This window comes from Eucyclogobius newberryi, unplaced genomic scaffold (assembly GCF_026437365.1).
Source record: "Eucyclogobius newberryi isolate DKJ021-1_F unplaced genomic scaffold, fEucNew1.0.hap1 SCAF_9, whole genome shotgun sequence".
Taxonomy (NCBI): domain Eukaryota; kingdom Metazoa; phylum Chordata; class Actinopteri; order Gobiiformes; family Gobiidae; genus Eucyclogobius; species Eucyclogobius newberryi.
Window position 1 is genome coordinate 2521652 of NW_027316532.1, and position 16101 is coordinate 2537752.

The 16101-nt window shown below is 44.4% G+C and overlaps 1 protein-coding gene across 1 annotated transcript in view; it reads left to right on the forward strand.

Annotated features, from left to right (window-relative positions):
- Nucleotides 1-16101, forward strand: part of LOC140353892 (BMP/retinoic acid-inducible neural-specific protein 3-like) — a 128158-nt gene that overhangs the window by 40793 nt on the left and 71264 nt on the right. The window contains 1 exon segment of the mRNA XM_072438664.1: nucleotides 11219-11409. Coding sequence (XP_072294765.1) covers nucleotides 11219-11409 — 191 coding nt within the window.

Genomic DNA, 16101 nt, shown 5'->3' on the forward strand with positions numbered 1-16101 from the left:
CGGAGGTGCGAGTTGAATACCCTACTGACAGAGGGCTCCACAAGACGTTCCCAACAGACCCTCACAATGCACTTGGGTCTGCTAAGTCTGTCCGGCTTCCTCCTCCGCCAGCGGATCCAACTCACCACCAGGTGGTGATCGGTTGACAACTCTGCCCCTCTCTTCACCCGAGTGTCCAAGACACCTGGCCGGAGGTCAGATGACACGACAACAAAGTGGATCATTGACCTCCGGCCTGTGTCCTGGTGCCATGTGCACTGATGGACACCCTTGTGCTTGAACATGGTGTTCGTTATGGACAATCCGTGGCTAGCACAGAAGTCCAATGACTGAACACTGTAATGTAAAAAATGCTGTAGAAATTGACTCTATGCAACACCACAACGGCTTTGGATATTTTCCATGTATGTGAGATCTCCTGCTCAGATCTTCATTGACTATGACTCCTAAAAATGCAAGTGTTCCCCATCATATCATATTTTCATCTAAAACAAGGCATTTTATGTGTAGAATTTTTTTTATTTGTCCAAATGAATTCAATTTTGACAAATAAATCAAACAAATTGATGGATCCAGTTTTGATTCTCTTGGTTAATTTTGTTGACATATTAGATATTTAAAAAAAAAATACAGAAGGGATTTTGGATATTTTGTCTTTGAGCGCAGTAGATCTTACTGAAACATTTTGGAGTCTAAACTTCAACAAATCAACAAATCCTTCAGTGTAATTTGTCAAGAAATATTTTTTTCTTGTTGTTTCTCACCTTGACAACGAACTGTTAATAAACCTGAGCAAACAGATCAGACTTTAATATTGTATTGAATGTGTTCATCAGATCAGATTTGATTAAATAAATAAATAACTGTCATGAAACTTTCTTTGCAAACTCTGTTTTAAATTTGGTAAATTTATATGTGGATATGAGTGATTAATATCTGATGCCCTCAAAGTGCAAAGAACTCTTAAGGACACAAGTCTAATCGCGTAAAATGTGATTTATTTGTAAATTATAAAGTTTAATTAAAATAGAGACATCAAGATTAAAGCTGAGAGTGAAATTAAAAAGCTATTAGTGTTACGAGGCAAATAAATGAGTTTTAAATATCCATACAGTGATAAAATCAGAGCTATTAAACTTACTGAGGTGTGGGAGTGATGATGCTGACAAAAATGACTACATCAAACTCATGGTAACAATAATCAGATGGTATTTTTGCAATTCCTGTGAAATGTACTGAATCATGTGTGCGAATGTTATCTGTATCACGCAAAAGTATAGAAGTATTGGCTTTTACTTTGGGAGTTTCCTTTCTGCACGGGAATACTGCATGTAATTGTACTTTCACCAAATAAAGTGTTACAATATGACTATTTCAATGTTTTGTTTGTTTGTTTTGTCACACTCAAACTGAGGGGTGGGCGTTATGAATATACTACTATTAATATCTCAAAATGTGAATGAACCATAAAATAAACCACAGCAGTGCAAAAATATCAATTAATTTTCAAGTTTTTCGGCTCGACTTTTAGATTCAGCAAATCCCGAAGATCTACATATACAGTTCAGGTCTGTATCACAACTTATTCATATTTGTTTCCAAACACATTGAAGCTATAAAAAACCCGCTGCACTACACGTTTCTGTTTAGTATTGAGTTCATTTTTAACAGTTTTAATTACAGACGTCACGCTCGGTTTGCTTATGACACCACAACAACAATTGCAATATTATAAATGTTTCTACCTCGTCTACCGAATACTCCATCTCAACATTTCGCATCCTTCCAAAACAACTTCCACATGATCTTGTGGACAAAGTCAGATCCACCTCTGACTATAATTATAGAAAAAGGATTCAGTTGGAGCTGAGAGCACCACCGGGTCGAGAGTTGAGTGCACCAGCTCAGCTTAAGACCAGGCGCAGCTCCGACTGGTCTTAACAAGCGCGTTCATGACAAAACAGAGTATTCTGAGCTTGTTGCCTGGAAACATCATAGATTATCTAGTTCAATAGTGTAAATTATATTATTGTTGTGTCATAAATCTGTTTTATACACATTTACACATATCGTATCAAGGTTTGGAAACCAATGAAAAAGTTAACATATTTGTGACTATAGCTCTGTTTGTCTGTGTTGTTCTTTGCGCAGCGTTAAATGATCTGTCGCTGTCAGACCTTGTCACAATAAAGCTGCTTTTGTTTCTGAAAAACACAGAGGCCTTTATTTTGTAAGTGTCACAGGAAGTGTTTAGCTGCTGTTACAAATAGCAGAGGAACTTAAGTCTAGGTTCGTTCTTGGATTAATCTATAGTCTATAGACGTGACAAAGAAGCACATTTGTGGACGGTGTTTGTGTAAAACAAAAGGAGCGCAGAGCGTGAACGTGGCTGCAGCCGGAGCGTGAACGTGGCTGCAGCCGGAGCGTGAACGTGGCTGCAGCCGGAGCGTGAACGTGGCTGCAGCCGGAGCGTGAACGTGGCTGCAGCCGGAGCGTGAACGTGGCTGCAGCCGGAGCGTGAACGTGGCTGCAGCCGGAGCGTGAACGTGGCTGCAGCCGGAGCGTGAACGTGGCTGCAGCCGGAGCGTGAACGTGGCTGCAGCACGGAGCGTGAACGTGGCTGCAGCCGGAGCCCGGAGCGTGAACGTGGCTGCAGCCGGAGCACGGAGCGTGAACGTGGCTGCAGCACGGAGCGTGAACGTGGCTGCAGCACGGAGCGTGAACGTGGCTGCAGCCGGAGCCCGGAGCGTGAACGTGGCTGCAGCACGGAGCGTGAACGTGACTGCAGCCGGAGCACGGAGCGTGAACGTGGCTGCAGCACGGAGCGTGAACGTGGCTGCAGCCGGAGCCCGGAGCGTGAACGTGACTGCAGCCGGAGCCCGGAGCGTGAACGTGGCTGCAGCACGGAGCGTGAACGTGGCTGCAGCCGGAGCCCGGAGCGTGAACGTGGCTGCAGCCGGAGCATGGAAAGTGCGGAGGGAAAAGCAGAGAATGTACGGGAGAGCGGTCATCTCGGCCCCGCTGAATCAGAGCAGACAGAGCTCCGGGGCCCGTTGGACTCGGATTTTGCTGCTCTGTCTAACACTCGCGGGCCGCACTTTCCTCATGTTGTAGCTGGCTCTACTACAACTACTACTACTACAACTAAACCTACTACAACTACTAAAACTACTACAACTACAGTTTGAAGCCTACATTTCATGATCAAATACCACAACTAGGGATGTCACGATTATTCGGTTAATTGATAATCGAGATTATTCAAGTCATCGTTTTGTATCGCAAAATTGTGATATTATCTTATCGTGAGCCATGTGTCGTGTATCGCTTCAAATCGTTGTCCCAGCCCTACTTTGTGCATTTGTAAACGGGAAAGATGTCTGCTTTTTTTCTCTCAACTGGTTTGTTCCGATCTTCACCAAATGAGATTATTTATTAGGATCCTCATTAGCTGCAGTACACCGAGGGCCAGCTAATCCTCCTGAGGTCATTAAAGATACCTTACAATTTGAGATTCCACATGGAAAAGACAACAAAAACAATATAGACAGTTCTGCCTGTTTGCAAGACAATCAATTAATTTACATCAACAGAAAATCTTGAATACGCAGATCATCCTTTAGCCGTTTAGTTGATTTAATCGGTCAATCAAGCAATTATTTCATTTTGATTCTACGGATTTAAATGGGATGGCAGTCAGGTGAAGATTTAGGAGTGAATGGTGAGTTTAATCGCCCTTTTAGCACGTCAGTTGACCTTTGGAGTGCAGATCCTAGAGATACTGAAACCTTTTGAGACTGTTTGAAACGAGGAATTTCATTTACGATAATTCAAACACAACCGACAAATTAGAGGAGTTTTCATTTGTTTCTTAAAAAATTGAACCTTGCTGAGTCACTTTGTGTTCACCAAGTTTGACCAAGGCAAGATTTTATTTTTATATATACGAACATAATCACGTTTTAACTAGAATTCTAAACTTTCATATGCTTTAAATGGAATGACATTTGAACATCGTCATATCCATGTCTCATTCTCAAACCTTTCTCTTTTTTGTCACTTCCTTCCATATCAAACCACATTCGCGAAGTCAATTGGGGCCACTGGGTCTAGCAGTATCTCAAATTTCCACTTCCTCCCGTAGATCTTTGGAAATAATCCCAACTCGTCTTCTGCAATAATTACAACACTCAAATGTGTCTCGAGTCCTGTCATTTCTTGGTGTAAAGTTTGGATTTGCGTCGGTGCAAAAACCTCGTTGCCCCCGGCTCCTCCAGCACATCAGATCAAATGCAGTTCTGGTCTTCAAAAGTTATCTTTTAATTCCACAAGTGCATGTTTAATCAGCCTAAGTTACTAAATGGGTTATGGCTCTGTAGGTGGCTTTTTTCACTGCAAAGTCTTCCGTCGCCCACACAGTCCACAGTCGGACCAATTCGATTTAACTTGTTTAGTTTGGGAGAGCGAAGTTAGATGGAACGCTGTTTTAAGTTTAGATAAAGGGGCTGAACAATTATTACAGAGTGTACTTTAGCACAGACACTACTGTTCATGGAGAGAAGACAGATAAACTGACTGACTTTGCTACCCTTTGGAAAGTCTTCACTGGGGTAGCCAAAGGGTGGCACTTGAGCTGGGTCTGTGTAAGAACAAAACATAAAAACCGTTAGCAGAAATAGTCAGAACAGGTCTGGTTATGATTTACTTCAAAACAGAATCTACATTTGTCACAAATCTGGAGATGAAGAGGACCTCGTGAACAGGAGTCATGAAACAAGCGCGAAAGAGGCTAAATTCAACTCCAGGTGTGTTTTGGATGAGGAAACAATGGCATAACGCAAGTCAAAGGGTCCAAAATGTAAATGTTGTATAGTATGTGTCTTTTAATGACGTACTGTGGAACCTTCCATCAGATAGCACCTTTAACAAAGCAACCCGACTTTCAATTCCCATCTTCTCCCTGTTCATTTTCGCTGCATTTATCTTTAAACACAACACAATCACAAATGTTCACGCTCCTGACGTTGGTATATATATATATATATATATATATATATATATATATATTTGTTTTTTCCTCCCCAGCTTCCCTTTGTAAAAAATAAATGAAAACGTAAAAAAATGGATCGAAAAAGAGGTCTCGATTTGGCGTGAAAGTGCTGCGTTTGCCCGGAGCAGGTGAGGCTGTGCACCGTGCTGACCCGCTGTCAAAACAAACTCTCTGACCAAGGTCGCAGCGCCGAAAAGCACATAAACAAACTGTCCCGAGAGCTTTGCATGAAAACAGGCCGAAAAACGCCTGGTGCAAAGCCGCCGTTGATGTAGTCTCGTGTTGTATTACTTCATTGTTAACCTCATGCCGTTGTTGCCCACATTTCTATTTTATTTTATTCCCAATGTGATTGCTTTTTGGAGTGAGAGCAGTAATTTTCCATCAAAATCTCATTTAGTCATTCATTATATTCTCATTATTGAAACAGATTTATTGTCGCGCGACACCAAACTGTGTGGAAAATATGGCCCACGGGAAAAAGTCCTTAAATTGCCCTGTTTTAGAATAAATAGTACTTCTTACGGTAGTTTTCAGACCTTATACTTATATTTCAATTTGAGTAATACATTGTAACTTGAGTAAAAGTGTTGGTTATGCTTCTCAAAAGTGACAAAAGCTTTATGTTGTCTGTTATGTTGTTGTTTTTTTAACAGTTTTTTTCTCTAAATTGTGAGAAGTGTCTTTACTTCTACTACTTTCAAAATAAAAACGGTTTACTAAAGCTTAAGAACTGCACGTCTCACAAACCAAGGTTGAGCCGCGAGCGAATATAAAAAAACAACAAACTGACCGAGAACAAGTGAATCACAGTCCCCAAAGCTAGAAGAAGAAAAATGCCCCTAAACGTCTCGTATCATCTCTGTCCAAATGTTGTACCGGTCACATTATGTATCAGTATGTACATAAATGATATAAAACTGTTCAAATCCAATATTGATTTTAGTGTAGGGCTGGGTCATTCAATGCAATTCAATTCAATTTATTTTTGTAACGTCCAAAATCACAACAACAGTCGCCTCTGAGGCCGAATCAACAATGTCTGTGGTGGCGATGAAGTCAGACAATGTCTGTGGTGGCGATGGAGTCAGACAATGTCTGTGGTGGCGAGGGACGATGTCCCAGGGTCCTCTGTCCTTAGACTCTCCTTCTCGGCCAGGAAAAACTACAAAAAAAACCTCTTTGGGAAAAAAGCGTAGAAACCTGGAGGAGTTCCAGTGAAGGAGAGATCCGACTCTCACAGACGGACAGACGGACACGAGGAGACTGGAGCTGGACCCACTCTTCAGGCAGAAGAGGGACCGACTGAGGCGAGCTGGACCCACTCTTCAGGCAGATGAGGGACCGTCGGAGGCGAGCTGGACCCACTCTTCAGGCAGATGAGGGACCGACTGAGGCGAACTGGAGCCACTCTTCAGGCAGATGAGGGACCGTCCACACAGGGCAGGGACCACTTCACCAGGAGAGGGGCATCTGGGTCCACAGGTCCTCAGGAGTGAGAGAAAGAAAAGAAGGCGGTGAACAGTTTGCAAGTGGAATCAAAAAATAAATATTGTTTGATAGCATAAGTAGTCAGAAGAAGAAGAGGATAGTGCTCAAGCTGTCATACTTCCCCCAGCATAGTTACTCCTAGGGCAGCGGAGCTGAAGCTGTGGGTTTATGTTTCTGTTCCTAACTACTCTGACCATAAGCGATTTCGAAGAGGAACGTTTTAAGCCTGGACTTAAATGAAGAGACTGTGTCAGCAGGTTTAACATGGGTCGGGAGCTGATTCCATAACACAGGAGCTTGGTAGCTAAACACTCTACCTCCTACAGTACTTTTAGAGACTCTTGGCACCACCAGAAGGCTCTACCTCCTACAGTACTTTTAGAGACTCTTGGCACCACCAGAAGGCCAGCATTCTGAGAGTGAAGAGCTCTGATTGGATGATATGGTTCTATAGCATCTTTGAGGTAGTCGTGTGATCGATCTTCTAGACTTCAGGGATAAAACAGACTTCCAAGAACACTAAAGTATTTTTACTTTGTGTTGATGGGACCAATAATCTCAGAGAAATCCAGATGAGAGCACGTGTTTCCGCTGTCAGCAGAAATGAGGTCTTAAGTTTCTTCTCAGAAAGGGAATTAAATAGCGCGAGAGGAGAGAAAGAGGAGAGAGGAGCATGTGGAACAATGAATGGATGAGCGAAGCACATCTGAGGAGAGAGAAATCTGATTTAGTCATAAAAGGTGGAGATCCTCAGTTTCAGACGTGTCAGTAAAGTAATCTGATTGCACGTTTCTGTTGGAGTTTGGCTGGAGGTGTGGCTTGACTCACTGCTTCAAAACTGATGAAAAAGGGGTCGTTCCATAGTTTAGGGGTCACTACTGAAAAGGCTCGCACTCCTCTGGACATAAGGGAGGAGCTGGTCCTCAGACCTGAGGCTCAGGAGGAGCTGGTCCTCAGACCTGAGGCTCAGGAGGAGCTGGTCCTCAGACCTGAGGCTCAGGAGGAGCTGGTCCTCAGACCTGAGGCTCAGGAGGAGCTGGTCTGAGGACCTGAGGCTCAGGAGGAGCTGGTCCTCAGACCTGAGGCTCAGGAGGAGCTGGTCTGAGGACCTGAGGCTCAGGAGGAGCTGGTTTGAGGACCTGAGGCTCAGGAGGAGCTGGTCTGAGGACCTGAGGCTCAGGAGGAGCTGGTCCTCAGACCTGAGGCTCAGGAGGAGCTGGTCTGAGGACCTGAGGCTCAGGAGGAGCTGGTCCTCAGACCTGAGGCTCAGGAGGAGCTGGTCCTCAGACCTGAGGCTCAGGAGGAGCTGGTCTGAGGACCTGCGGCTCAGGAGGAGCTGGTCCTCAGACCTGAGGCTCAGGAGGAGCTGGTCTGAGGACCTGAGGCTCAGGAGGAGCTGGTCTGAGGACCTGCGGCTCAGGAGGAGCTGGTCCTCAGACCTGAGGCTCAGGAGGAGCTGGTCTGAGGACCTGAGGCTCAGGAGGAGCTGGTTTGAGGACCTGAGGCTCAGGAGGAGCTGGTCTGAGGACCTGAGGCTCAGTAGGAGCTGGTCCTCAGACCTGAGGCTCAGGAGGAGCTGGTCTGAGGACCTGAGGCTCAGGAGGAGCTGGTCCTCAGACCTGAGGCTCAGGAGGAGCTGGTCTGAGGACCTGAGGCTCAGGAGGAGCTGGTCTGAGGACCTGAGGCTCAGGAGGAGCTGGTCCTCAGACCTGAGGCTCAGGAGGAGCTGGTTTGAGGACCTGAGGCTCAGGAGGAGCTGGTCTGAGGACCTGAGGCTCAGGAGGAGCTGGTCTGAGGACCTGAGGCTCAGGAGGAGCTGGTCTGAGGACCTGAGGCTCAGGAGGAGCTGGTCTGAGGACCTGAGGCTCAGGAGGAGCTGGTCTGAGGACCTGAGGCTCAGGAGGAGCTGGTCTGAGGACCTGAGGCTCAGGAGGAGCTGGTCTGAGGACCTGAGGCTCAGGAGGAGCTGGTTTGAGGACCTGTGGCTCAGGAGGAGCTCGTCTGGGGAGATGAAAACTTTTCAAATCAATTTAAAAACAAGCAGTAGAGTATTCTTAAACTGTACTGATTGTTTTGAAATGTCTAATTCCAAAAGCCGCGTAGAGCCAGTGCAAAGAGGAGATACAGGGTGATGTTCTGCTGTTTTCTTGTGCCCGTCTGGCTCTGGAGAAAGCTGATCCAGGCCAACAGCACTTACTATCGTCCAACTGAGATTTGCTAAGAGAACAATAGAATAACAGAATGCATGTCTCTCAAAGTTATTTTGTGGGAGATACATTTGACTTAAGGCAAATAATTTGAAGTAACTTTTCATTTACAAAAGTGCTCATTTAACACTGGAAGCTCTGCTTTAAACACTTCAATGCCTTTGTCATGTGAAGAGTGATGTAAATATGCAAGTTGAGAAAAGCGTTTTGTCTTTGTTGTTACATTTGTACTTTGAACATGTGATCCCTGCGCCTCACAGCTTTGAACAGGTTTTGAACTGTGTGAATAAAAACATGTTTCATTTGAATCTCTGCCCTCAATACAAACAACTGGATTCCATATTTGATCCTTTTCTCTCGACACAATGATCCACACCAAAAAGAAACAACAAACCAAAGACAGGACCAGTGCGTGTTAAATTTCGATCAAAGGGTTCAAGAAACTCAAAGTAGATCTCATAGAGTCGAAATGAGCAAAGTGTATTGTTTAGAATGTGTTATCACTTCAAATTACAAAAAGAAAAGACACAGAACCAAACAATGGGTTGTGATTGGTCCATTGATGCAAACGTGCTGCTGTGTCGATGACAATGCAGACGAGACACTGCAGGATGACACTGAATATGGATCTGAAGCGTTTGTAATGTACTTACTTTACATTAAGTCAAAATGCACTGCTGTTGTTAAGATGTTTTCAACATCAAATGTGTGTAAAAATGCCTCACTTTGCTGTTGTCGGTGCATGAATCTGGACAATGGTTTAAATCTTGTCAACAAACAGCATCACATACCAAAAATAAAATTAAAAAATAAATATGGTTAGTATTTTCAATATCTTTTGTCTAATTGATTTTTAGATGATTGATTCATGAATTATATTGAGCTCTGCTTTTATTATATACCGATATTTAATCTTTTTCCACAAAATATATGATTGAAACAACCACAAACTCCTTTAATAATAATCATCAGAATTCTGATTCTGATTGCATTTATAGAAATTATGAGACATCCACTTGTTTTACCAAGTGCAATCACAGTGTGTGCCCCGCCCTCTTCACACAAGTGTTTAATAAAGCTTTATTACATTCCTTTATGCAATAAGCAGGCCGACCTAAATATCAGCCACTGTAACACTTTAGACTGATGGCTGCAAACTCAAAGCCAATCTATATTCTTAATTTCTTACTTTAAAAATAAGAGATATATTTATATATTTTTAAATTTATTTTAAGTAGGTTTTCATAATACACATCCAATTATCTCCCGTTCCGACAATAGTATGTATTGAATAAGACGTCTCCTCGTCTTAAAGCATCGCAGCGAAACGCCACGATTCTTGACATGACTAACGGCCCAGATTAGCACCTCTCGTGTATCTGACCAAACCGACACCTTTTCCAGCAGAAAAAGGATACTCCACGCTCCTCTTTCCTTCCTCGCGTCGCGTTCATTACCGCCAGCATCGGGAAAAATAAGGCCATTTCTGCCGGCCTGGTTCATTTGGATGTATAGTGCTGTCATGATGGGGCTGTTAGAGAGAACATCTGTCAGCTGCGTGCGCGCTCAAACCCCGCAGGACTAATACACACCGAGCCAAGCTGTCGGACATGCTTTATTTAACGTTTCACCTTGTAACGCCGTGATGAATTGTGACGCCGAAATGTGCAATCGCGCCGCAAGAGAAATCGCAATTAGCAAATGGTCAATTCTGCAATTATTTTGTTAGCTTCATGCCCTTAGATACGTAAATATGACATGTGTAGCGGGTCGTCCTTATACTCAGCTTTCCCAAGAATCTGTAAGGCCTCAGTTCCTTTAGTAAGAGGAACCGCCCAGTCCCTCCTGCTCGCGTCACAAAGTGGGTTTAAGTGTGGGACATACAAATGTTTCCATTCACGCTGTAAGGATCATAGAGGCATAAATATCAGCCCTTAAAGTAGCACCTACACACACCAAACCTTACAAACGATTTTGATGGATTGCACAAAAAAATGTGTTGATATCTAATTCTGAGCCTGATGTTTTTTAAGTTTTAGCTTTAAAAGGTGAAGCAAAATCCGATTATTTTATGCAAAAATTCAGTAAAATCTAGTTGACTCAAATGCTAAAACATGATGAATATAGCCGGAATATAGTAGGGATACAACATGCAAATATCACGTTACAATATTGTCACAATATTCATTTCATGGTATGATATTTATTGCAATATTGTAGAGACATAATTGTGGATATGCTACCGTATCCTTTTAAGAGTCCTTGAAAAGTCTTTGGTATGAATCATTTCTGGCCTCCTATTCCAAAGTACTACTACATAAGTGCTGAATAGCAGCTCTTTCTTCATGTTGTTTTCATGATCCATAACTCCAGCTGTGTCTTTGAGGAGGGAAAAAATATGTCCTTTAAAGTCGCTTCCCTCCTTGATCTCAAGCTAGAATAACATGATGCATTTGTCTGTGTGTTTCAGGGAGTTTGGTCGATGGAAGGTGAATAACTTGGCGGTGGAGCGCAGAGACTTCCTGTCCTCTCCCCTGCCCCTCACTCCAGAGTTTATCAGGAACATCCGGATGTTAGGCAGAAGACCCACCACTCAGAGCATCACCGAGAATCTCATCCGCAAGTACGGGACGCATTTCCTCTTGTCGGCCACGCTCGGAGGTAAGGGACCTGAAACACGGGTGAGGGGGGGGGAAAGAGCGAGTGTGTGAGGCTAGGAGACACGGGGAGGGGGGAGAGTGAGAGTGTGAGGCTAGGAGACACGGGGAGGGGGGAGAGTGAGTGTGTGAGGCTAGGAGACACGGGGAGGGGGGAGAGTGAGAGTGTGAGGCTAGGAGACACAGGGAAGGGGGGAAAGAGCGAGTGTGTGAGGCTAGGAGACACGGGGAGGGGGGAGAGTGAGAGTGTGAGGCTAGGAGACACAGGGAAGGGGGGAAAGAGCGAGTGTGTGAGGCTAGGAGACACGGGGAGGGGGGAGAGTGAGTGTGTGAGGCTAGGAGACACGGGGAGGGGGGAGAGTGAGTGTGTGAGGCTAGGAGACACGGGGAGGGGGGAGAGTGAGAGTGTGAGGCTAGGAGACACGGGGAGGGGGGAGAGTGAGTGTGTGAGGCTAGGAGACACGGGGAGGGGGGAGAGTGAGTGTGTGAGGCTAGGAGACACGGGGAGGGGGGAGAGTGAGAGTGTGAGGCTAGGAGACACAGGGAAGGGGGGAAAGAGCGAGTGTGTGAGGCTAGGAGACACGGGGAGGGGGGAGAGTGAGTGTGTGAGGCTAGGAGACACGGGGAGGGGGGAGAGTGAGTGTGTGAGGCTAGGAGACACGGGGAGGGGGGAGAGTGAGAGTGTGAGGCTAGGAGACACGGGGAGGGGGGAGAGTGAGAGTGTGAGGCTAGGAGACACGGGGAGGGGGGAGAGTGAGTGTGTGAGGCTAGGAGACACGGGGAGGGGGGAGAGTGAGTGTGTGAGGCTAGGAGACACGGGGAGGGGGGAGAGTGAGAGTGTGAGGCTAGGAGACACAGGGAAGGGGGGAAAGAGCGAGTGTGTGAGGCTAGGAGACACGGGGAGGGGGGAGAGTGAGTGTGTGAGGCTAGGAGACACGGGGAGGGGGGGGAAAGAGCAAGTGTTGGAGGCAAGGTGACAAGTGACAGAGGTTAGGGACAAGTGTAGGAAGCTAAGAGATAAGTGAAGAAGGTTAGGAGAAAGGAGCTAGGACACAGGAGAAGGAGAAGGAGTTAGGACACAGAGGAAGGAGGAAGGAGACAGGGGAAGGAGGAAGGAGACACGGGAAGGAGCTAGGACACAGGAGAAGTAGTTAAGACACAGGTGAAGGAGTTAGGACAAAGGAGAAGTAGTTAGGAGACAGATGAGGGCCTTAGGATACAGGAGAAGGAGTTAGGACACAGAGGAAGGAGGAAGGAGACAGGGGAAGGAGGAAGGAGACACGGGAAGGAGCTAGGACACAGGAGAAGTAGTTAAGACACAGGTGAAGGAGTTAGGACACAGGAGAAGTTGTTAGGAGACAGATGAGGGCCTTAGGATACAGGAGAAGGAGTTAGGACACAGAGGAAGGAGGAAGGAGACAGGGGAAGGAGGAAGGAGACACGGGAAGGAGCTAGGACACAGGAGAAGTAGTTAAGACACAGGTGAAGGAGTTAGGACACAGGAGAAGTAGTTAGGAGACAGATGAGGGCCTTAGGATACAGGAGAAGGAGTTAGGACACAGAGGAAGGAGGAAGGAGACAGGGGAAGGAGGAAGGAGACACGGGAAGGAGCTAGGACACAGGAGAAGTAGTTAAGACACAGGTGAAGGAGTTAGGACACAGGAGAAGTAGTTAGGAGACAGATGAGGGCCTTAGGATACAGGAGAAGGACTTAGGACACAGAGGAAGGAGGAAGGAGACAGGGGAAGGAGGAAGGAGACACGGGAAGGAGCTAGGACACAGGAGAAGTAGTTAAGACACAGGTGAAGGAGTTAGGACACAGGAGAAGTAGTTAGGAGACAGATGAGGGCCTTAGGATACAGGAGAAGGACTTAGGACACAGAGGAAGGACTTAGGACACAGAGGAAGGAGGAAGGAGACAGGGGAAGGAGGTTCTGTGGGCTCGATGCAGTAAATACCTGCTTGAAAATAAAGCACCTGCTGTCGAAACATTTGTTGAAGTTTATTTTGGATTTACTCAAACAAATGAACAAACTGGAGACAAAGAAAAAGAGTCAGCTGCAAATACAAAAAACAGCAGTGATTTAGTGAAGATGGAGAAACCAAAAGACTATTTCAGGTTTGTATCATTGAAGTGAAAGAATGTAAGTTTCATATTCTATAACGCACTTATTCACAAGTTTCTTTCATGTTGTGGACATCATTTTGAGGACTTTGGGCTCTGAAAAGATGCTAAAATGTGTTATTTTGCTTTATATAAGGCGAGGCGCTACAGATGAACAGGAAAACATCTTAAATGTACAGATATATATTCAAAAGTCCTTTTGTGGTTTACTGACATAAATGTAAGAAATAAACATTATGTTTTTCATCATCATTTCATCAAAAATATATAAATTTGTTTCTAGAGATATTTCCAGTAAATCTAAAAAAATTATTGATGCTGTTTTTTTTACATTGATTTTTAAAAAGTTGAAATGACTTAAAGCCATGAAATTAATACAAATGGAGCCAATCAGGTAAAGTAAAGAATAACATTATAAAGTAATGAGTGACCTCTTTTTTGAGGGTGACCTGGGGCAAAAGTATAATTAAAATGTAATAACTGTTGTTTATTAGAATACGCAGCAGATGATTCCAACATGCATTTCAATCATTTATGATGGTCACATAACAAACAGTCTAAGTGTGAGGGGCCTGACCCTGACGGGGCCCGACACGCTGAAGAAAACAGAGCTAAAGTGCACTTCTTATGTTGATGAAAGCTTTTAGCATCTACCCTTGTGGAAAACAGACGGCACAATAACTCAACTCTTGGCCGCAGAATAATAACGTTTGAGAACCCGGTATCGAGCTTTAAAGACGCGGGGATTAATGGAGAAAGCATTGCTTGTAGCGCTAGGGCCCTTCGGCGGCCTGTGTGAGCTAAGCACTCAAGGAAACGAGAGGAAGGAGACAAGTGTAGGAGGGAGAGCGCGGCGCGGAGGGGGAGGAGACACATGGGAGACAGTTATGGACGGTAACCACGGTGTCCACGGGGTCTGAAAACGTCTGTGAAGTGGATACATTTAATTGGCTAAAATGAAGTCTTAATTACAATTTTGTGGGTCTTAATTTAGGTTTAGTCCACAAGACGATGAAAGCCGTGGTGTTACTCCCACTTCTCGAGTGCTCTGAAGACTGCTCTGAGTGTGGAAACGAGACAGGGAAACAGTTTACAACAGGTTTAAACAAATCTACTGAATCATTTTACAGCCGGCGCTTTATTGCCTCCACTAATTACAAGATCTGAAGAGTACGTAGAGTTACATTTGGACTAAGGGGCCACCGTAGTCGCTTTTACTAATCGGAAACACTTTTGTCATTCACTGAGGAGACAGAGAGCCTTTCTCAGTTTTTTAGGGTTAGGGTTACATATGTGTGTTTATGTCATGTTTATAAAATATATATAATATAAGTAAGTAAGTAAGTAGATTTTTATTTCTATAGCGCCGTTCACAGACAGAAGTCACAAAGTGCTTCACAAAACACAGAATAAAACGATAAAAACACAAAAAACTTACAGTGAACAATACATATACAACAATATGTGTCTGACCGTGGCTAATCCAGTTACATGTCTACCCGGAGACATTTTGAGTCACAGATTCTGAAAGTGTGAATTCAAAGCTTTACAATGATGTCTCACTCATGCACATCTGATCATATTTGAGTAAGTTGTGGTCATTTGAATGTAAACAACTCTGAATTCCTCTTACTGAGAAAACTGCCTCTAAAGTTTCTCACCGGAGTGAGCCCAGAGTCACAGGGGGCGGGGCTCATTTGCATCTCATTGAGATAAGCCCTCCCCCCTGTCACACTGACAGCCCCTCCCCCTACAGCTGTCACTCAAGACTCAAGAGGAGTGTTATTGATGGTAACTGGACTTGAATCAGAATTAGAAGTTACTATATTAAAATGGAAATACTTGGATTACAAAAGGCCCTGAAGCATCAAAGAATCAGAATCAGAATGAGAATAGGGTTCATTGCATTTGTCGATAAACATAATTCACAGGTGATTCAGTGCAACACAAACAACAAAAGATAAGATAAGATAAGAGCCTTTAATGTTACAACGCAGTAGATACAGGGGGAAAGGACAGATAACTTATAGTGAGTTTAAAAAACACTCTTAATAGAAGAACTCTTATAAACAGATGCCAGGGCCAGGTATACGAACTGCAACGGGTCCAGGGCTTTGAATATATGAGATATGAGATAATAGATATGATATGTACACCACTAGAGTCCAATTACATCAGAGATCACATCCTCATCCTCTTCTTCCTCTGTGCACTCTTCTGTGTTGTGACTCTCGGCTCTTGGCATCAAAGCTGTAAACAAATAACAGGACATTTAAGAAATGGCTAACTATTTCACATAAAACACTCATTAACTATTTTTATAAATAAAAAGGTTTTAATCTGACCCTTAAAAGCAGTAACTGAGTCCAGTGACCGTAGGGAGAACAGAAGATGGTTCCAGAGTCTGGAACAGCCTGGAAGGATCTGTCTCCTCTGGTCCCAAAACGAGTGCGAGGAACCAACAACAGTTCCTGGTCCAAGGACCTTAGTGAGCGAGAGGGAACGTACGGTTTAATCAGATCGATAATGTACGATGGGACCTGACCATTTAAAGCTCTAAAAGTTAAAACA